This window comes from Bombina bombina, chromosome 8, assembly GCF_027579735.1.
Source record: "Bombina bombina isolate aBomBom1 chromosome 8, aBomBom1.pri, whole genome shotgun sequence".
Classification (NCBI taxonomy): domain Eukaryota; kingdom Metazoa; phylum Chordata; class Amphibia; order Anura; family Bombinatoridae; genus Bombina; species Bombina bombina.
Window position 1 is genome coordinate 124,530,548 of NC_069506.1, and position 23,660 is coordinate 124,554,207.

The 23,660-nt window shown below is 41.6% G+C and overlaps 1 protein-coding gene across 1 annotated transcript in view; it reads right to left on the minus strand.

Annotated features, from left to right (window-relative positions):
• Positions 1 to 23,660, minus strand: part of FOXJ3 (forkhead box J3) — a 379,709-nt gene that overhangs the window by 100,801 nt on the left and 255,248 nt on the right. Inside the window, exons 7-8 of the mRNA XM_053690556.1 lie at positions 8,056 to 8,157; positions 6,455 to 6,583 (exon numbers count right to left, since the gene is read on the minus strand). Of these exons, the coding sequence (XP_053546531.1) occupies positions 6,455 to 6,583; positions 8,056 to 8,157 (231 nt within the window). The remainder of the gene's footprint in view (positions 1 to 6,454; positions 6,584 to 8,055; positions 8,158 to 23,660) is intronic.

Consider the following 23,660-nt stretch of genomic DNA (forward strand, 5'->3'; position numbering starts at 1 on the left):
CAGCCAATTTGTGGTTCAGAACCATGGACAGCACTTGTTTATTGGTGCTGTCCAATCAGCAAGGACAACCCAGGTTGTTCACCAAAAATGGGCCGGCATCTAAACTTAAATTCTTGCTTTTCCAATATAGATACCAAGAGAATAAAGAAAATTTGACAATAGGAGTAAATTAGAAAGGTGCTTAAAATTGCATGCTCTATCTGAATCACGAAAGAAAAAATTTGGGTACAGTGTCCCTTTAAAGGGACACAAAAGCCACACTTTTTCTTTCATGATTCAGATAGAGCATGCCATTTTAAGCAACTTTCTAATTTACTCCATCTATAATTTTTTCTTTGTTCTTTTGCTATCTTTATTTGAAAAAGCAGGATTGTAAACATAGGAGGCCAGCCTATTTTTAGGTTAAGCATTTGGATAGCACTTGCTGATTGGTGGCTACATTTAGGTGCTACCCAGGTGCTGAGCTAAAAATGGTCCTATGCTTACAATCTTGCTTTTCAAATAAAGATAGCAAGAGAACAAAGAACATTAATAACAGAAGTACATTAAAAAGTTTCTTAAAATTGCATGCTCTATCTGAATCATTAAAGAATTTAAAAAACAAAAACAAAACATAATTTATGTAAGAACTTACCTGATAAATTAATTTCTTTCATATTAGCAAGAGTCCATGAGCTAGTGATGTATGGGATATACATTCCTACCAGGAGGGGCAAAGTTTCCCAAACCTCAAAATGCCTATAAATACACCCCTCACCACACCCACAAATCAGTTTAACAAATAGCCAAGAAGTGGGGTGATAAGAAAAAAGTGCGAAAGCATAAAAAATAAGGAATTGGAATAATTGTGCTTTATACAAAAAAATCATAACCACCACAAAAAGGGCGGGCCTCATGGACTCTTGCTAATATGAAAGAAATGAATTTATCAGGTAAGTTCTTACATAAATTATGTTTTCTTTCATGTAATTAGCAAGAGTCCATGAGCTAGTGACGTATGGGATAATGACTACCCAAGATGTGGATCTTTCCACGCAAGAGTCACTAGAGAGGGAGGGATAAAATAAAGACAGCCAATTCCGCTGAAAAATAATCCACACCCAAAATAAAGTTTAAATTTTATAATGAAAAAAACTGAAAATATAAGCAGAAGATTCAAACTGAAACAGCTGCCTGAAGTACTTTTCTACCAAAAACAGCTTCAGAAGAAGAAAACACATCAAAATGGTAGAATTTAGTAAAAGTATGCAAAGAAGACCAAGTTGCTGCTTTGCAAATCTGATCAACCGAAGCTTCATTCCTAAACGCCCAGGAAGTAGAAACTGACCTAGTAGAATGAGCTGTAATCCTTTGAGGCGGGGTTTTACCCGACTCGACATAAGCATGATGAATTAAAGATTTCAACCAAGATGCCAAAGAAATGGCAGAGGCCTTCTGACCTTTCCTAGAACCGGAAAAGATAACAAATAGACTAGAAGTATTTCGGAAATTCTTAGTAGCTTCAACATAATATTTCAAAGCTCTAACTACATCCAAAGAATGCAATGATCTCTCCTTAGAATTCTTAGGATTAGGACACAATGAAGGAACCACAATTTCTCTACTAATGTTGTTGGAATTCACAACCTTAGGTAAAAATTTAAAAGAAGTTCGCAACACCGCCTTATCCTGGTGAAAAATCAGAAAAGGAGACTCACAAGAAAGAGCAGATAATTCAGAAACTCTTCGGGCAGAAGAGATGGCCAAAAGGAACAAAACTTTCCAAGAAAGTAATTTAATGTCCAATGAATGCATGGGTTCAAACGGAGGAGCTTGAAGAGCCCCCAGAACCAAATTCAAACTCCAAGGAGGAGAAATTGACTTAATGACAGGTTTTATACGAACCAAAGCTTGTACAAAACAATGAATATCAGGAAGATTAGCAATCTTTCTGTGAAAAAGAACAGAAAGAGCAGAGATTTGTCCTTTCAAGGAACTTGCAGACAAACCTTTATCCAAACCATCCTGAAGAAACTGTAAAATTCTCGGAATTCTAAAAGAATGCCAGGAAAAATGATGATAAAGACACCAAGAAATATAAGTCTTCCAGACTCTATAATATATCTCCCTAGATACAGATTTACGAGCCTGTAACATAGTATCAATCACAGAGTCAGAGAAACCTCTTTGACTAAGAATCAAGCGTTCAATTTCCATACCTTTAAATTTAAGGATTTCAGATCCTGATGGAAAAAAGGACCTTGCGACAGAAGGTCTGGTCTTAACGGAAGAGTCCACGGTTGGCAAGAGGCCATCCAGACAAGATCCGCATACCAAAACCTGTGAGGCCATGCTGGAGCTACCAGCAGAACAAACGAGCATTCCTTCAGAATCTTGGAGATTACTCTTGGAAGAAGAACTAGAGGCGGAAAGATATAGGCAGGATGATACTTCCAAGGAAGTGACAATGCATCCACTGCTTCCGCTTGAGGATCCCTGGATCTGGACAGATACCTGGGAAGTTTTTTGTTTAGATGAGAGGCCATCACATCTATTTCTGGAAGTCCCCACATTTGAACAATCTGAAGAAATACCTCTGGGTGAAGAGACCATTCGCCCGGATGTAACGTTTGGCGACTGAGATAATCCGCTTCCCAATTGTCTATACCTGGGATATGAACCGCAGAAACTAGACAGGAGCTGGATTCCGCCCATACCAGAATTCGAGATACTTCTTTCATAGCCAGAGGACTGTGAGTCCCTCCTTGATGATTGATGTATGCCAGAGTTGTGACATTGTCTGTCTGAAAACAAATGAACGATTCTCTCTTTAGAAGAGGCCAAGACTGAAGAGCTCTGAAAATTGCACGCAGTTCCAAAATATTGATCGGTAATCTCACCTCCTGAGATTCCCAAACCCCTTGTGCTGTCAGAGACCCCCACACAGCTCCCCAACCTGTAAGACTTGCATCTGTTGAAATTACAGTCCAGGTCGGAAGAACAAAAGAAGCCCCCTGAACTAAACGATGGTGATCTGTCCACCACGTCAGAGAGTGTCGTACAATCGGTTTTAAAGATATTAATTGAGATATCTTTGTGTAATCCCTGCACCACTGGTTCAGCATACAGAGCTGAAGAGGTCGCATGTGAAAACGAGCAAAGGGGATCGCGTCCGATGCAGCAGTCATAAGACCTAGAATTTCCATGCATAAGGCTACCGAAGGGAATGATTGTGACTGAAGGTTTCGACAAGCTAATATCAATTTTAGACGTCTCTTGTCTGTCAAAGATAGAGTCATGGACACTGAATCTATCTGGAAACCTAAAAAGGTTACCCTTGTCTGAGGAATCAATGAACTTTTTGGTAAATTGATCCTCCAACCATGATCTTGAAGAAACAACACAAGTCGATTCGTATGAGATTCTGCTAAATGTGAAGACTGAGCAAGTACCAAGATATCGTCCAAATAAGGAAATACCACAATACCCTGTTCTCTGATTACAGACAGAAGGGCACCGAGAACCTTTGTAAAAATTCTTGGAGCTGTTGCTAGGCCAAACGGCAGAGCCACAAACTGGTAATGCTTGTCCAGGAAAGAGAATCTCAGAAACTGATAGTGATCTGGATGAATCGGAATATGCAGATATGCATCCTGTAAATCTATTGTAGACATATAATGCCCTTGCTGAACAAAAGGCAGGATAGTCCTTACAGTTACCATTTTGAATGTTGGTATCCTTACATAACGATTCAATATTTTTAGATCCAGAACTGGTCTGAAGGAATTCTCCTTCTTTGGTACAATGAAGAGATTTGAATAAAACCCCAGCCCCTGTTCCAGAACTGGAACTGGCATAATTACTCCAGCCAACTCTAGATCTGAAACACATTTCAGAAATGCTTGAGCCTTCGCTGGATTTACTGGGACACGGGAAAGAAAAAATCTCTTTGCAGGAGGCCTTATCTTGAAGCCAATTCTGTACCATTCTGAAACAATGTTCTGAATCCAAAGATTGTGAACGGAATTGATCCAAATTTCTTTGAAAAAACGTAATTTGCCCCCTACCAGCTGAGCTGGAATGAGGGCCGCACCTTCATGTGGACTTAGGAGCTGGCTTTGATTTTCTAAAAGGCTTGGATTTATTCCAGACTGGAGATGGTTTCCAAACTGATACTGCTCCTGAGGATGAAGGATCAGGCTTTTGTTCCTTGTGACGAAAGGAACGAAAACGATTATTAGACCTAAATTTACCCTTAGATTTTTTATCCTGTGGTAAAAAAGTTCCTTTCCCTCCAGTAACAGTTGAGATAATAGAATCCAACTGAGAACCAAATAATTTATTACCCTGGAAAGAAAGGGAAAGCAGAGTAGACTTAGAAGACATATCAGCATTCCAAGTTTTAAGCCATAAAGCTCTTCTATCTAAAATAGCTAGAGACATATACCTGACATCAACTCTAATGATATCAAAGATGGCATCACAAATAAAATTATTAGCATGTTGAAGAAGAATAATAATGCTATGAGAATTATGATCTGTTACTTGTTGCGCTAAAGCTTCTAACCAAAAAGTTGAAGCTGCAGCAACATTCGCTAAAGATATAGCAGGTCTAAGAAGATTACCTGAACACAAGTAAGCTTTTCTTAGAAAGGATTCAATTTTCCTATCTAAAGGATCCTTAAAGGAAGTACCATCTGCCGTAGGAATAGTAGTACGCTTAGCAAGAGTAGAGACAGCCCCATCAACCTTAGGGATTTAAAAACCTTATCTAAACGTTTAGATTTAGTATCAAGAGGACCAGAATCCTCAATTTCTAATGCAATTAGGACTTCTTTAAGTAAAGAACGAATAAATTCCATTTTAAATAAATATGAAGATTTATCAGCATCAACCTCTGAGACAGAATCCTCTGAACCAGAAGAACTATTATCAGAATCAGAATGATGATGTTCATTTAAAAATTCATCTGAAAAATGAGAAGTTTTAAAAGACTTTTTATGTTTACTAGAAGGAGGAATAACAGACATAGCCTTCTTAATGGATTTAGAAACAAAATCTCTTATGTTATCAGGAACACTCTGAGTATTAGATGTTGACGGAACAGCAACAGGTAACGTAACTTTACTAAAGGAAATATTATCTGCATTAACAAGTTTGTCATGACATTCAATACAAACAACAGCTGGAGGAACAGCTACCAAAAGTTTAAAGCAGATACACTTAGCTTTGGTAGCTCCAGCACCAGGCAGCGATTTTCCAGAAGTATCTTCTGACTCAGTTTCAACGTGGGACATCTTGCAATATGTAATAGAAAAAACAACATATAAAGCAAAATTGATCAAATTCCTTAAATGACAGTTTCAGGAATGGGAAAAAATGCCAGTGAACAAGCTTCTAGCAACCAGAAGCAATAAATAATGAGACTTAAATAATGTGGAGACAATAGTGACGCCCATATTTTTTTAGCGCCAAAAAAGACGCCCACATTATTTGGCGACTAAATGCTTTTGGCGCCAAAAATGACGCCACATCCGGAACGCCGACACTTTTGGCGCAAAAGAACGTCAAAAATGACGCAACTTCCGGCGACACGTATGACGCCGGAAACAGAAAATTTTTTTCCCCCAAAAAAGTCCACGCCAAGAATGACGCAATAAAATGAAGCATTTTCAGCCCCCGTGAGCCTAACAGCCCACAGGGAAAAGTCAAATTTTTAAGGTAAGAAAAAAATGGTTTATTCAAATGCATTATCCCAAATATGAAACTGACTGTCTGAAAATAAGGAATGTTGAACATCCTGAGTCAAGGCAAATAAATGTTTGAATACATATATTTAGAACTTTATAAAAAAGTGCCCAACCATAGCTTAGAGTGTCACAGAAAATAAGACTTACTTACCCCAGGACACTCATCTACATGTTGTAGAAAACCAAACCAGTACTGAAACGAAAATCAGCAGAGGTAATGGTATATATATAAGAGTATATCGTTGATCTGAAAAGGGAGGTAAGAGATGAATCTCTACGACCGATAACAGAGAACCTATGAAATAGACCCCGTAGAAGGAGATCATTGAATTCAAATAGGCAATACTCTCCTCACATCCCTCTGACATTCACTGCACGCTGAGAGGAAAACCGGGCTCCAACCTGCTGCGGAGCGCATATCAACGTAGAATCTAGCACAAACTTACTTCACCACCTCCATAGGAGGCAAAGTTTGTAAAACTGATTTGTGGGTGTGGTGAGGGGTGTATTTATAGGCATTTTGAGGTTTGGGAAACTTTGCCCCTCCTGGTAGGAATGTATATCCCATACGTCACTAGCTCATGGACTCTTGCTAATTACATGAAAGAAATTAACATTTTAAAGTGCTGCAGGACTAATTCCCAGCAGAACACAAACATAATTATAGATATTAATTAACAGATAAAATGTTAAATATTTACTGCATGCAAAAAAGAAATGCTCACCGGGGTATAGCTATGTACACTGCCAACACTATTCAAGTTTATAGAAGACACACTCTGATCAGAAAGACTGTTGTTAAGGCTACTTCGAGGGCTATCATTGCCATCCTGATCTGGATTATATAAGGTTACCTGCAAAAAAGTAAGCACAAATTAGACAATGTTATTTAATCCCTTTGCAGGGGGTTAAACATAAAGTAAAATAAATTATTTTGTTTCAAAATAAAACGGTCTATCAAAATCAATCATTTATTTTTTTTAAAAGCATAATTTGTTCAAGGACGAATGTTTTATTTATTTGTTACATTTAATAATACTGCCAACTGTTAGAACAGGTACAGTACGTGCTATGCAAGTCACTCTCAAGGGCTGTAAAAAAGGGCAGAATACCGTTATACCGCTGCACATATGAAAGTATAGTGAAATGCCATATCAAACTACACTGTCTTGTATTCTATTGCAAACAAATTCCAATAAGGTAGTATATGTTAACAATCAAAATCATTTCTACCGTTCTGACAACTGGCCTCTCAGTAACACTTGCCCCCATCTTTATAGATCCGTCCAATAACATCCATTGTTATAATTCACTTTTTTCAGGTCCAAGTACGCTCCTAAATGCGTGTACAACGTATCATTTTGTTTGAAGCACGCCCAATACTAGATTACCTGTACAGTTATTGGTAAAGGGACATTGTAGATTTTTCTTTGCATAAATGTTTTGTAGACGATTCATTTATATAGCCCATCTTGTAGTGTTTTTAGAACAATGTATAGTTTTGCTTATTTTTTTTAGAACATTGTGCAGATTTTAAGACTCCAAACCAAGCCCCACAGTGTCAGATGTATACTGATGTCTACAGACTCCTGTAGTCTCCTGTTTATGTTATCTGTATTTTCATATGCAGGGATGGGGGGAGGTGGGAAGTGTCTGCTCTTTTGGTTTATCCAGCCCCTTTCACTGGGTGTCCCGGACTACCTCATCAACAGTGCTAAACTGGTAGCTTCTAAGTAAGTTTTTAAAAGGTTTTATACTGGATTTTTAGATCAGCATCTGTGCATATTTTTCTTTATAGTAGTGTCTATTATATGCAGTTGTAAGAAAATTGGTGTATACTGTCCCTTTAAACAAGCCCAAAAGTAAAGCCGATCGGCAGGAAACAAATATATTAACAAGATGCTATCCCGCTGTGCAGCACAAAGTTGTGTGGTGCATCGTTCAGCTAATACTGTGTCATGTTACAGTGTTATAGCTCACTGCGCTGGAGCTGTGGGTGTGTCTGCACAGCAGCTGGACCTTTGCACTCACTGACACCCATACCTATCTAGGTAGCCCTCCGTGACTGCAGGTGTATATTGAGTCTTACAGAGGGATTGGAAAGGTAGTGAGCCTTTAAAAAAAATTGCAGGAAAGAGAGCACTAATTACAAATTCAAGGTAATTGCAAATATATTCTACTATGCACAAACTTTACATAGCTTGAGAGAAAATGTTTGGGTTCCATATCCCTTTAAGATTTTTAAATATGTTTGAAATGCTATATTTATGCATTAGTTCAATTCTAAGTCACTTTCTGAATATTTTGCTGTACAATTTTGACTTACTTTATTAGTCACAGTGTTGATAGCCAGGTTCGGAGAGGCACTTCCAGACATAATACAATCCATTCCCAAGGAATCTGAATCTATGCTGTAAGGTGTCGAGGCCTAAAAATAAATAATAAATTAATAACATTCACATTTCCCACCCCACAAATTTCAATAGAATAATGCAAACAAAATGCCAACAGGATGGTACACGCTGTAATTCTCAAGGTGAATATAAAAACCCTGCGTTTAAAGCGACACTGAACCCAAATTTTTTCTTTCGTGATTAAGATAGAGCATGTAATTTTAAGCAACTTTCTAATTTACTCCTATTATCAATTTTTCTTTGTTCACTTGCTATCTTTATTTGAAAAAGAAGGCAGCTAAGCTTCTTTTTTTGGTTCAGTACTCTGGACAGCACTTTTTTATTGGTGGATGAATTTATCCACCAATCAACAAGAATAACCCAGGTTATTCACAAAAAATGGTCCGGCATCTAAACTTACATTCTTGCATTTCAAATAAAGATACCAAGAGAATGAAGAACATTTTGTAATAGGAGTAAATTAGGAAGTTGCTTTAAATTGCATGTTCTATCTGAATCATGAAAGAAAAATTTTGGGTTTAGTGTCCCTTTAAAGGGACATAAAATGATCTAATTTAAAGGGAAATGAAACCCATTTTTTTTTCTTCCATGATAGATCATGTGATTTTAAACAACTTTCCAATGTATTCTATTATCTATAATTTGTTTTGATCTCTTGGCATCCCGTTCTGAAAAGGATACCTAGGTAGGCTCAGGAGCAACAATAAAAGTGATTTAAAAGTGTATGCTGCTTTAACTGAATCATGAAAGAAAAATGTTGAGTTCCATAACTTCTTTTCAGTTGTAACATAATCAACTCTCAAAAGAAGTTCTACCTTATAAGGATCATATTTTGCAGGATTTTCAGCCAGGTTACATGAAGTTTATGCTGTCCCTCTAATTATATACTCAGTGAAAACAGGTTTAATTTTTAAAGGGACATAATACTCATATGTTAAATCAGTTGAAAGTGATGCAGCATAACGTAAAAAACTGACAGGAAAATATCACCTGAGAATCTCTATGTAAAAAAGGAAGATATTTTTCCTCACCAGGGTAAGTGCGGTGTAAAAAGTTATCTTTCAGTTACTTCCCAGCTGCAGGTTGAAAAAAAAAAAAAAAAAATGAAGGTAGGAAGGAAGGAAGAAAGAAATGAACAGTAGCCAATCAACATCAGCATTGCTGAGGTCATGAACTCTTTTACCGTGATCTCACTTTTTCACTAAACTCTCATGAGATTTAATAGTAAACTTCCTTAAACTGAATAGTGAAATAATATGAGTATGCACTAGTCACGCTCCCTTGCAGGTCCCAAGTCAGGCATACTGCTTTGCTGCTTAAAGTCCTTTGAATTTTTTTGAATATTTTCTAGTCAGCTTTTTACAGTTATGCTGCATCACTTTTATGTGCTTCAAAATTTGGGCTTCTTGTCCCTTTAATAGTTATTAAAGTTCTGACTGTTGGTTGATCAGGGCTGTTTCACAATGTCAGGATCATTTTTCATTGGCCTCCAATGACCAGTTTTGTTTTCCTTTATCGTTTCAAAAAATCCTGTAACGAATGCAGATTTTTGGGGAGTTTATAAAAGACCTGTTGGTGCACAGGTTCTTACAGCATATCTGAGTATGCTGCTGAAAAACATCAATTATGCTTACCAGATAATTTAATTTCCTTCTGTACAAGGAGAGTGCACGGCTTCATTCCTTACTGTTGGGAAATACTGAACCTGGCCACCAGGAGGAGGCAAAGACACCCTTCCCCTATCCCCCAGTCATTCTGCCGAGGGAACAAGGAACAGTAGGAGAAATATCAGGGTATAAAAGGTGCCAGAAGAAAATATAAATTGGGGGGGGGGGGCGCTCATATGAGAACACGGGCGGGGGCTGTGGACTCTCCTTGTACAGAAGGAAATTAAATTATCTGGTAAGCATAATTTATGTTTTCCTTCTTAATACAAGGAGAGTCCACGGCTTCATTCCTTACTGTTGGGAAACATATACCCAAGCTCTAGAGGACACTGAATTAAAATGGGAGGGACCCTAATCTGAGGGCACCACAGCCTGTAAAACTCTTCTCCTGAAGGCTGCTTCAGCTGAAGCAAAAGCATCAAACTTGTAAAATTTAGAAAAAATGTGTGAGGAGGACCAGGTAGCCGCCTTACAAATCTGATCCATAAAGGCCTCGTTCTTAGAGGCCAAAGAGGAAGCCATTGCTCTAGTAGAATAAGCAGTAATTCTCTGAGGAGGTCTATGTCCCGCTGTCTCATAAGCTAAGCGGATAAGACTCCTCAACCAAAAAGATAAGGAAGTCGAAGAGACCTTCTGGCCCTTACGCTTCCCAGAATATGCCACAAAAAAACAGAATTTATGCTTACCTGATAAATTTCTTTCTCCTACGGTGTGTCCGGTCCACGGCTTCATCCTTACTTGTGGGATATTCTCTTCCCCTACAGGAAATGGCAAAGAGAGCACACAGCAAGAGCTGTCCATATAGCGCCCCCTCTGGCTCCGCCCCCCAGTCATTCGACCGACGGTTAGGAGAAAAAGGAGAAACCATAAGGTGCCATGGTGACTGTAGTGTAAAGAAAAATAAAAATTTTAAACCTGACTAAAAGCCAGAGTGGGCCGTGGACCGGACACACCGTAGGAGAAAGAAATGTATCAGGTAAGCATAAATTCTGTTTTCTCCTACATTGGTGTGTCCGGTCCACGGCTTCATCCTTACTTGTGGGAACCAATACCAAAGCTTTAGGACACGGATGAAGGGAGGGAAACAGTCAGGTAACCTAAACGGAAGGCACCACTGCTTGCAAAACCTTTCTCCCAAAAACAGCCTCCGAAGAAGCATAAGTATCGAATTTGTAAAATTTGGCAAAAGTATGCAGAGAAGACCAAGTCGCTGCCTTACAGATCTGTTCAACAGAAGCCTCATTCTTGAAAGCCCATGTGGAAGCCACAGCTCTAGTAGAGTGAGCTGTAATTCGTTCAGGAGGCTGCCGGCCGGCAGTCTCATAGGCCAAACGGATGATGCTTTTCAGCCAAAAGGAAAGAGAGGTAGCAGTAGCTTTCTGACCTCTCCTCTTACCAGAATAGACAAACAAAGAAGATGTCTGTCTGAAATCCTTCGTTGCTTCTAAATAGAATTTTAAAGCACAAACTACATCTAAATTATGTAACAAACGTTCCTTCTTCGAAACTGGATTCGGACACAGAGAAGGAACCACTATTTCCTGGTTAATATTCCTGTTGGAAACCACTTTTGGAAGAAAACCAGGCTTTGTACGTAAAACTACCTTATCTGTATGGAATACCAGATAGGGTGAAACACACTGCAAAGCAGACAATTCAGAAACTCTTCTAGCAGAAGAAATAGCAACCAAAAACAGAACTTTCCAAGATAGTAACTTAATATCTATGGAATGTAAGGGTTCAAACGGAACCCCTTGAAGAACTGAAAGAACTAAATTTAGACTCCATGGAGGAGTCAAAGGTCTGTAGACAGGCTTGATTCTGACTAAAGCCTGTACAAACACCTGTACATCTGGCACGGCTGCCAGACGTTTTTGCAACAAAACAGACAGAGCAGATATCTGTCCTTTTAGAGAACTAGCTGACAAACCTTTATCCAAACCCTCTTGGTGAAAGGAAAGTATCCTCGGAATTTTAATTTTACTCCAAGAGTATCCCTTGGAGTCGCACCAACAGATATATTTTTTCCATATCTTATGGTAAATTTTCCTAGTCACAGGCTTCCTGGCCTGAATCAGAGTATCTATAACCTAATCTGAAAACCCACGCTTAGATAGAATCAAGCGTTCAATTTCCAAGCAGTCAGTTGCAGAGAGACTAGATTTGGATGTTCGAATGGACCTTGTACTAGAAGAGCCTGTCTCAAAGGTAGCTTCCATGGTGGAGCCGATGACATATTCACCAGGTCTGCATACCAAGTCCTGCGTGGCCACGCAGGAGCTATCAGAATCACAGAGGCCTTCTCCTGTTTGATCCTGGCTACAAGCCTGGGAAGGAGAGGGAACGGTGGAAACACATAAGCTAGATTGAACGACCAAGGCGCCACCAATGCATCCACTTGTGTCGCCTTGGGATTCCTGGATCTGGACCCGTATCGAGGAACCTTGGAGTTCTGACGAGACGCCATCAGATCCATATCTGGAGTGCCCCATAGTTGAGTTAACTGGGCAAAGACCTCCGGGTGGAGTTCCCACATTCCCCCGGATGGAAAGTCTGACGACTCAAATAATCCGCCTCCCAGTTGTCTACTCCTGGGATGTGAATTGCAGATAGATGGCAAAAGTGATCCTCCGCCCATTTGATGATCTTGGATACTTCTCTCATCGCCAAGGAACTCTTTGTTCCCCCCTGATGATTGATGTACGCTACAGTCGTCATGTTGAATCTGGCCTTCGCTAGTTGAGGCCAAGCCAGGAGCGCATTGAATATCGCTCTCAGTTCCAAAATGTTTAATAGGAGAAGAGACTCTTCCCAAGACCATAGACCCTGAGCTTTCAGGGAGTACCAGACCGCGCCCCAGCCTAAGAGACTGGCGTCGGTCGTGACGATGACCCACTCTGGTCTGCGGAAACTCATTCCCTGAGACAGGTGATCCTGAGTCAACCACCAGCGGAGTGAGTCTCTGGTTACCTGGTCCACTTGAATCTGGGGAGACAAGTCTGCATAATCCCCATTCCACTGTTTGAGCATGCACAGTTGCAATGGTCTTAGATGAATTTGAGCAAAAGGAACCACGTCCATTGCTGCAACCATTAATCCTATTACCTCCATGCACTGAGCTATGGAAGGCTGAGGAATAGATTGAAGAACTTGACAAGCGTTTAGAAGCTTTAACTTTCTGACCTCTGTCAGAAATATCTTCATTTCTACAAAATCTATTATTGTTCCCAGAAAAGGAACCCTTGTGGACGGGGACAGGGAACTCTTTTCTATGTTCACCTTCCACCCGTGAGACCTGAGAAAGGCTAAGACAATGTCTGTATGAGCCCTTGATTTGGAAAGAGACGACGCTTGGATTAGAATGTCGTCTAGGTAAGGTGCTACAGCAATGCCCCTCGGCCTTAGAACCGCTAGAAGGGACCCTAGCACCTTTGTGAAAATTCTTGGAGCAGTGGCTAAACCGAATGGAAGAGCCACAAACTGGTAATGTTTGTCCAGAAAGGCGAACCTCAGGAACTGATGATGATCTTTGTGGATAGAAATATGCAGGTACGCATCCTTTAAGTCCACGGTAGTCATATATTGACCCTCCTGGATTGTTGGTAAAATCGTCCGAATGGTTTCCATTTTGAATGATGGAACTCTGAGGAATTTGTTTAGAATTTTTAAATCCAGAATTGGCCTGAAGGTTCCCTCTTTTTTGGGAACTACAAACAGGTTTGAGTAAAAACCCAGACCTTGTTCCGCTGTTGGAACTGGGTGTATCACTCCCATCTTTAATAGGTCTCCTACGCAATGTAAGAATGCCTGTCTCTTTATCTGGTCTGAAGATAAGCGAGACATGTGGAACCTTCCCCTTGGAGGAAGTTCCTTGAACTCTAGAAGATACCCCTGAGAAACTATTTCTAGTGCCCAGGGATCCGGAACATCTCTTGCCCAAGCCTGAGCAAAGAGAGAAAGTCTGCCTCCTACTAGATCCGGTCCCGGATCGGGGGCTACCCCTTCATGCTGTCTTGGTAGCAGCAGCAGGCTTCTTGGCCTGTTTACCCTTGTTCCAGCCTTGCAATGGTTTCCATGCTGGTTTAGGCTGGGAAGCGTTACCCTCTTGTCTAGAGGCTGCAGAGTTAGGAGCCGGTCCGTTCCTGAAATTGCGAAAGGAACGAAAATTAGATTTATTTTTAGCCTTGAAAGGCCTATCCTGTGGGAGGGCATGGCCCTTTCCCCCAGTGATGTCTGAAATAATCTCCTTCAATTCTGGCCCAAAAAGGGTCTTACCCTTGAAAGGAATATTAAGCAATTTTGTTTTGGACGACACATCCGCCGACCAAGATTTTAGCCAAAGCGCCCTGCGCGCCACTATTGCAAAACCTGAATTTTTCACCGCTAATTTTGCTAATTGAAAAGCGGCATCCAAAATAAAGGAATTAGCCAACTTTAGTGCGTGAATTCTGTCCATGACTTCATCATATGGAGTCTCCTTTTGGAGCGAATTTTCTAGTTCCTCGAACCAAAAAGACGCCGCCGTGGTGACAGGAATAATGCACGAAATTGGTTGAAGAAGGAAACCTTGCTGAACAAATATCTTTTTAAGCAATCCTTCCAATTTTTTATCCATAGGATCTTTGAAAGCGCAACTGTCCTCAATAGGAATAGTTGTGCGCTTGGCTAACGTTGAAACTGCCCCCTCTACCTTAGGGACCGTTTGCCATGCGTCCCTTCTGGGGTCGACAATGGGGAACATTTTCTTAAATATAGGAGGGGGAACAAAAGGTACACCTGGCTTCTCCCACTCCTTAGTCACAATGTCCGCCACCCTCTTGGGTATTGGAAAAGCATCAGCGTGCACTGGGACCTCTAAGAATTTGTCCATTTTGCACAACTTCTCTGGGATCACCAAAGAATCACAATCATCTAGAGTAGCTAGCACCTCCTTAAGAAGGGCGCGGAGATGTTCTAGCTTAAATTTAAATGCCACAATATCAGGTTCTGCCTGCTGAGAAACTTTTCCTGAATCAGAAATTTCTCCCTCAGACAGACCCTCCCTCACTGCCAACTCAGATTGATGTGAGGGTATAACAGATAAATTATCATTAGCGCCAACTTGCTCATCTTCTGCATTTAAAACTGAGCAATCACGCTTTCTGGGAAATGCTGGCAACTTGGATAAAAGATTTGCTATAGAATTATCTATTACTGCTGTTAATTGCTGCATAGTAACAAGCATTGGCGCGCTAGATGTACTAGGTATCGCCTGCGCGGGCAAAACTGGTGTTGACACAGAAGGAGAGGATGATGAACTATCCCCACTACCTTTATTTAAAGAATCATCTTGGGAAAACTTATGAAATGTGACAGTACTGTCCTTATGTTGTTTGGACGCTATGGCACAATTTGCACATACATTTAATGGGGGAACCACCTTGGCTTCCATACACACAGAACATATGCTATCTGAAGGTACAGACATGTTAGACAGATTTAGGCAGGCTATTAATGCAATAAATTAAATTTAAACAAAAACCGTTACTGTCTCTTTAAATAATAAAAAGAGCACACTTTATTTCTGAAAGATCGAAAAACTATCAAAGAAACGTCCGATCTTTATGAAAATTACACCCTAGTGTCTTAATGCCTTGAAATATTGCACCCCAAATTTCAAGTCTCTAACCCCAAAAATGAGCAAACCGGAGTAAAAAGTACAAATTACTGCTTTACCCACACTACAGTCCCTGCCACAGCCTTGCTGTGGCTTTTACCTTCCTTTAGGGTTTATTCTCCACAGTAATAAGCCTTTCTGAGTACTTTCCTCAGCTACAGGACCCTCTCACATGAAGCTGCATGCACTGCCTATGGAAGTAACTGCGCAACTGAGGCGCGAAAATGAGGCCTCCTCCTTCTGCATACCAGAGTGAAGGGGCCTTTCTGACTAGATTAGGCGTCTAACCAACTGCCAGGAGCAATAAACGTTCCCAAAAGTGTTTAAAAGTTCACAAAACACTCCAAATGTCACATAAATATGATAAAAACTAATCGATTTAGCCCACAGAAGTGTCAACCAGCATTGAGCCCAATTTTATAAGCCTAATTCTGTTACTGAGTGTAAGAAAATGGCTTACCGATCCCATAAGGGAAAACTGACAGTCTTCTAGCATTACTATGTCTTGTTAGAAATTAGACTGGTCATACCTGAAGCAGATAAGTCTGCAAACTGCTCCCCCCAACTGAAGTTCTCTGGTTTCAAGAGTCCTGCGTGGGAACAGCAATGGATTTTAGTTACTGGTGCTAAAATCATACTCCTCTTTTAACAGAAATCTTCTTCACTTTCTGTTGTAGAGTAAATAGTACAAACCGGCACTATTTTAAAATAACAAACTCTTGATAGAAGAAATAAAACTACAACTAACACCACATACTCTTTACCATCCCCGTGGAGATGTTACTTGTTCAGAGCGGCAAAGAGAATGACTGGGGGGCGGAGCCAGAGGGGGGGCTATATGGACAGCTCTTGCTGTGTGCTCTCTTTGCCATTTCCTGTAGGGGAAGAGAATATCCCACAAGTAAGGATGAAGCCGTGGACCGGACACACCAATATAGGAGAAAAGGAAGAAGCTTGTCTAAAATCCTTAGTAGCTTGAAGATAAAACTTATTATAAAGTAAACATTCCTTCGAAGAAGGATTATGACACAAAGAAGGGACCACAATCTCTTGATTGATGTTGCAGTCTGACACAACTTTAGGGAGAAACCCTAACTTAGTACGTAGGGCAGTCTTATCCGAATGGAACACCAGATAAGGAGGCTCACATTGCAAGGCTGCAATTTCAGAAGCTCTGCGCACCAAAGCAATAGCCAGCAGAAAGAGAACTTTCCAGGACAACAACTTAATATCAATTTCATGCATAGGCTCAAACGAAGCCCGTTGCAAAACTTTAAGAACCAGATTCAGACTCCAAGGGGAAGCCGAAGATCTGAACACAGGTCTGATCCTATTCAGAGCCTTAACAAAAGACTGAACATCTGGAAGCTCAGAGAGCCTCTTGTACAGTAAAACAGACAAGGCCGAAATCTGTCCCATCAGGGAACTAGCCGAAAGACCCTTTTCCAGACCATCCTGGAGAAACAACAGAATCCTGCAAACCTTAACCTTATGCCAAGGAATCCACGCTCTTTACACCAGAATAAGTAGGTTATCCACACCAAGAGAGCAATTCTCTCGACCGGTTGTCCAGGGAAATCTGTTGAGACTGATCCGAATGATCGCCGTTCCACTGCCTCAGCATGCACAGCTGTAGCGGTCTGAGATGGAAGCTGGCAAAAGGAATTATGTCCATGCTGGACACCATGAGACCAATTACCTCCATACACTGAGCCAGAGATGGCCTTAAAGGGACACTGAACCCAAATTTTTTCTTTCGTGATTCAGATGGAGCATGCAATTTTAAGCAACTTTCTAATCTACTCCTATTATCTATTTTTCATAGTTCTCTTGCTATCTTTATTTGAAAAAGGCATCTAAGCTTTTTTTTGGTTCCGCACTCTGGACAGCACTTTTTTTATTGGTGGATGAATTTATCCACCAATCAGCAAGGACAACCCAGGTTGTTCACAAAAATGGGCCGGCATCTAAACTTAGATTCTTGCATTTCAAATAAAGATACCAAGAGAATGAAGAAAATTTGATAATAGGTGTAAATTAGAAAGTTGCTTAAAATGTCATGCTCTATCTGAATCACAAAAGAAAAAATTTGGGTTCAGTGTCCCTTTAAGGAGGTCCGGAGGGCAAGACATGCGAAGCTAGCTTGCACCATGTCTCTGGTCGGTTAGAAATATCCTCATAGATATTGAATCTATTATAGTACCCTGCTCTCTGCTAGACAAAAGGATGGTGCTTGAACCAGAATGTCATTCAAGTAGGGAGCTACTGCTATACCTTGGGTTCTGGCGACAACCAGGAGAGCTCCTAGAACCTTTGTAAAGATTTTTAGGGCCGTAGCTAGACCAAACAGAAGTGCAATGAACTGGAAGTGCTGATCCAAGAACGCAAACCTTAGGAACTGGAAGTGGTCCCTGCGGATTGGAACGTGAAGGTAGGCATCCTTCAGATTTATAGTGGTCATGAACTGTCCTTCCTGAACTAAAGGAAGAATGGGCCTTATTGTCTCCATCTTGAACGAGGGGACATTTAGAAACTTGTTTAAGCACTTTAGGTCCAGAATTGGGCGGAAAGTTCCCTATTTCTTTGGGACCACAAACAGGTTTGAGTAGTATCCCAAACCTCTTTCTGCGATAGGAACCGGGACAATGACCCCTAAAGGAGGACAGATCCCGCATGCACCCCAGACAGGTTTGAGAGGAGAAATCTACCCTTGGGTGGATGAGATTTGAAACCTATCTTGTATCCCTGAGCTATGACCTTTAGGACCCATGGATCCTGCATGTCCCTGGACCAAGCATCGGAAAACAGCGACAGTCTGCCCCCTAGACGATCCTGCTTTGGATGGGGGGCCGCCCCTTCATGCCGACTTGTTCTTGGCGGGCTTCTTGTTCTGCTTGTATTTATTCCAGGATTGAGCCGGCTTCCAAGTGCTCTTGGTTTGCTTGAGCTTAGAGGAGGACTGCTGGCGTTGGGACTTTTCAGAACGAAAATTATATCCTTGTCCCTTAGATTTGTTTTTTTTATCCTGCGGTAGGAAGGCACCCTTGCCCCCTGTAACCGTGGAAATAATGGAGTCCAGGCCTGGATCAAATAAAATGTTTCCCTTAAAGGGGAGGGAAAGTAGTCTAGACTTAGAAGTCATGTCCGCAGACCAGGACTTCAGCCAGAGCAACCAACGCGTCTGCACTGAGAAATCAGAGATTTTAGCATTCAGTGAATAATCTGCATGTTTGCGTCACATATAAAAGAATGAGCAATTCTCAAAGCCTTCATTCTTTCTTGGATAACGTTGAGGGGACCCTCCACCTCGATCAATTCCACTAAGGAGTCGCACCAGTAGGCCGCAGCTCCAGCAACCGAGGCAACAGCCGCAGCCGGTTGAAATAAATATCCTGTATGCTGAAACATTTTCCTGAGAAAAGTTTCCATTTTCTTATCCATCAGCTCTCTGAAAGACGAGATATTCTCAAGAGGGATAGTTGTACGCTTAACTAACATGGAGATAGCACCATCCACCTTAGGGACGGAACCCCACAACTCCAGCTGAGAGTCCGGACCAGGAATAATTTCTTAAAGGCAGAACAAGGGGAAAAGGAAGATCCAATTTTATCCTATTCGTTTTTAAAAATATTAGCCATCTGGGGGGGCGGAGCTAACTGCCATGCTGAGCAGACTTGTTCACAAAGAACTCCGAGCACAACTATTAGAACAGTTAATATAAATTATTATTTTCTATAAACTAACTTTCTTAAGTTAACCAAAAAGGTGTCTGGACATCGAGAGTAGTGTCACAGCTCATATTAGTGGCAATAAGGCACAATTTGTAGAATATTGGACACCTGACCGAGTGGCTACTTTACAATTTCCCACTCCACAGCTTCTACACCTGCCCATGCCTACTATTCTGGAGGGTCGGGGCTCGCTCCGGAGTAACAGAAGACATCTGTTGAAGAGTGCCAGATCAGAGGGGCTGAGAGGATTGGGCCCCGATCTGCCAACATTGCCGAAAATAGTTTAGTCTCTGAGACTACCTGGTGGAGGGACCGCCATCTTGGCCTGCGATTGAGTCACATACTCGAGCAAGACCCGACGCCAGCTAGCTCCTCACGGAGCGACCCTTCACAGCAGCCACCAATAACTCGTGCACAGCTCCCTGGGGACACCAGAGATTGCCGTGGCAGCACTATTCCTTGACCCGGATACGGATCTACTTTTTTACAGATACCATGGTACCCACGTGGGAGCTTAGGTAAGCCATATCTTAGACCTCACTCGGAGCCTTCGTTGAAGCTACAGGGCCCATAGTTGTTTGGCTCCCTACCCTGGAGGAGCAAGGAAAGAAAGGAGGAAAGTAGGGGGAGAGAGAAAAGGGGACAAACAAAGAAAAATAAATAACGCATAATAAAAAAGAAAATAAACACCACCACCTCAACAGAGTAGCTGCCCTGTTGGCTTTCACAACTCTCTTACACCTCGTCTTGCCGGAGCAATCTCCAGGAGGTCCTTGTGGGCGAGATCTTTACCTTTTTGTTAACTGTGTATAGCGCCTTCTGCTTAATGTTTATGGGAAAGTTATTTAAGCTGCTCACCAAACCACAGCACTATAGCTGCCCCCGCAATCCATGCTCCCAATCTGAATGTCCATTTTTGCTTCTGACATCAATTGTCTACCCCCTACAAATTCTCCAAAGATCCTGAACTGGGTTACTTAGATTTAGTACACTTTCCCCCACCTGAGGTACTTTTTGACCCTTAAAGGAACTAACTGGCATCATCAAGTCTGTCCCCCCACAGATCTACTCTTAATAATACATTCTCAACGTCATTGATGGTTTTGTAACCTAAAACAGTAGTAGCTGTTTATTTTGCTATATATAATTTAGGATATTCATTCTTGGTTATACAGGCTCTACCTCATACTGTATATGTTATTCCTGGCACATTATTTTCACTAACTACCTTTGTACTAGGTTGCTCCTTACATAGAGCTTGTCTACAAGTGTATTGCTTCTGTTTACTACTTGGCTTTTTTGCAGGTTGTGCATTTGTTACTTAACTAACTGTATCACAATTTGTGAGCCTCTGTGACCACACCCCACATTGCCCCTTCCGACCTGGTCTTCAAGGTTGGTCGCTACCATATCCCCTTCCTTTGGTTGTATCCCCCGTTTTCCTGAGGTGGGTGTGATGAGTCCTTGGGCAGCTACGTGGTACTCTGTGCGTCTAGCCCAAGGAGCCGCAATATACTGTTTATTTTGTATTTAAGTTGTGTAAACTACCCTTACTGTTCAGATGGTAAATCAATGGACATAGCTGAAATGTGGTAGTGACACTTGAAAGATGTCATCCAGCCCCACTCTAAAGGTATATTTGTAGTGCCTAATGTGTAAATGATTTATATGTCATAACCTCTTTTCTCCTCAGTGGTGTGTATTTTGTGCATTGTGACAGAGATACAGTCCCCTTTGAGATTGCTCCTGTAAGGGACCAGTGGCCCCTAAAATGCCTCATTCTGCTAGAAAGCACACCAAGCCTATGCCCAAGAAAACAGTGTATGATCACTTTACGCAGTCAGTTAAAGAATCAAGTATCCCACAGAGACTTAAGTGATCCTGACTCCCAGGACGAGGAGTCCCAATCTAGCATACACTCTACTACCTCATCACAACACTTCATTACAGAATCCACACTAAAAAAATGTTGGCTTGGGTAAGGCAGCAGGCCCTGATGGGCTGCCTGGTGAATATTACAAACTTTTAGATAAAGAAATTAGACCCGTATTAGCAACCTTATACTCCGACTACTTAAGAAATAAGGCACAACCTAACGCAAGGTTTACAGAGGCCAACATCTGCATTCTACCTAAACCTGATAGAGACCCCACACTCACCTCATCTTACCGACCGATCTCGCTGCTTAACAGCGACTATAAGCTACTGACGAAAATATTAGCAGACAAACTGGCACTGGTTCTCCGTTTACTGGTTCATCCAGACCAAACCGGATTTGTCACAGGAAGGTCTTCCGTGGTAAATATTCGAAAAACTCTAGCAATATCTTCCCACTACTGGTATCAATCCCAATCTGGCAAACAGTCTGACTTACAGGATGCATGTCTTTTGGCACTAGACGCCGAAAAAACAGAATTTATGCTTACCTGATAAATTACTTTCTCCAACGGTGTGTCCGGTCCACGGCGTCATCCATTACTTGTGGGAAATGTTCTCCCCCACAGGGAAAGGCAAGGAGAGCACACAGCAAGAGCTGTCCATATAGCTCCCCCTCTAGCTCCGCCCCCCCAGTCATTCGACCGACGGTTAGGAGAAAAAGGAGAAACTATAGGGTGCCGTGGTGACTGTAGTGTATAAAGAAAAAAAATTTCAACCTGATTAAAAAAACCAGGGCGGGCCGTGGACCGGACACAACGTTGGAGAAAGTAATTTATCAGGTAAGCATAAATTCTGTTTTCTCCAACATTGGTGTGTCCGGTCCACGGCGTCATCCATTACTTGTGGGAACCAATACCAAAGCTTTAGGACACGGATGAAGGGAGGGAGCAAATCAGGTTACCTAAACAGAAGGCACCACGGCTTGCAAAACCTTTCTCCCAAAAACAGCCTCCGAAGAAGCAAAAATATAAAATTTGTAGAATTTGGCAAAAGTGTGCAGAGAAGACCAAGTCGCTGCCTTACATATCTGGTCAACAGAAGCCTCGTTCTTATAGGCCCATGTGGAAGCCACAGCTCTAGTAGAGTGAGCTGTGATACGGTCAGGAGGCTGCCGTCCGGCAGTCTCATAAGCCAAGCGGATAATGCTTTTCAGCCAGAAAGAGAGAGAGGTAGCAGTAGCTTTTTGACCTCTCCTCTTACCAGAGTAAACGACAAACAAGGATGAGGTTTGTCTAAAATCTTTTGTTGCTTCTAAATAGAACTTTAAAGCACGAACAACATCTAAATTGTGTAATAAACGTTCCTTCTTTGAAACTGGATTCGGACACAAAGAAGGAACAACTATTTCCTGGTTGATGTTCTCGTTGGAAACAACTTTTGGAAGAAAACCAGGCTTAGTACGCAAAACAACCTTATCTGAATGGAACACCAGATAGGGTGGATCACACTGCAAAGCAGATAATTCAGAAACTCTTCTAGCAGAAGAAATAGCAACCAAAAACAGAACTTTCCAAGATAGTAACTCAATATCTATGGAATGTAAAGGTTCAAACGGAACCCCTTGAAGAACTGAAAGAACTAAATTTAGACTCCAAGGAGGAGTCATGGGTCTGTAAACAGGCTTGATTCTAACCAAAGCCTGAACAAAAGCTTGTACATCTGGCAAAGCTGCCAGTCGTTTGTGCAACAAGACGGATAATGCAGAAATCTGTCCGTTTAGAGAACTAGCTGACAATCCTTTATCCAAACCTTCTTGGAGAAAGGAGAGAACCTTTGGAATTTTAATCTTACTCCAGGAGAATCCTTTGGATTCACACCAACAGATATATATTTTCCATATTTTATGGTAAATCCTTCTAGTCACAGGTTTTCTGGCTTGGACCAGAGTATCAATCACAGAATTTGAAAACCCACGCTTGGATAAAATCAAGCGTTCAATTTCCAAGCAGTCAGCTGCAGAGAAACTAGATTGGGATGTTTGAATGGACCTTGTACTAGAAGGTCCTGTCTCAAAGGTAGCTTCCATGGTGGAGCCGATTACATATTCACCAGGTCTGCATACCATGTCCTGCATGGCCACGCAGGAGCTATCAGAATCACTGAGGCCTTCTCCTGTTTGATCCTGGCTATGAGCCTGGGGAGGAGAGGAAACGGTGGAAACACATATGCTAGGTTGAACGACCAAGGCGCCACTAATGCATCCACTAGAGTCGCCTTGGGATCCCTGGATCTGGACCCGTAGCAAGGAATCTTGACGTTCTGACGGGACGCCATTAGATCCATGTCTGGAATGCCCCATAATTGGGTTAACTGAGCAAAGACCTCCGGATGGAGTTCCCACTCCCCCGGATGGAAAGTCTGACGACTCAAATAGTCCACCTCCCAGTTGTCTACTCCTGGGATGTGAATAGCAGATAGATGGCAGGAGTGATTCTCTGCCCATTGGATTATCTTGGTTACTTCCTTCATCGCTAGGGAACTCTTTGTTCCCCCCTGATGATTGATGTACGCAACAGTCGTTATGT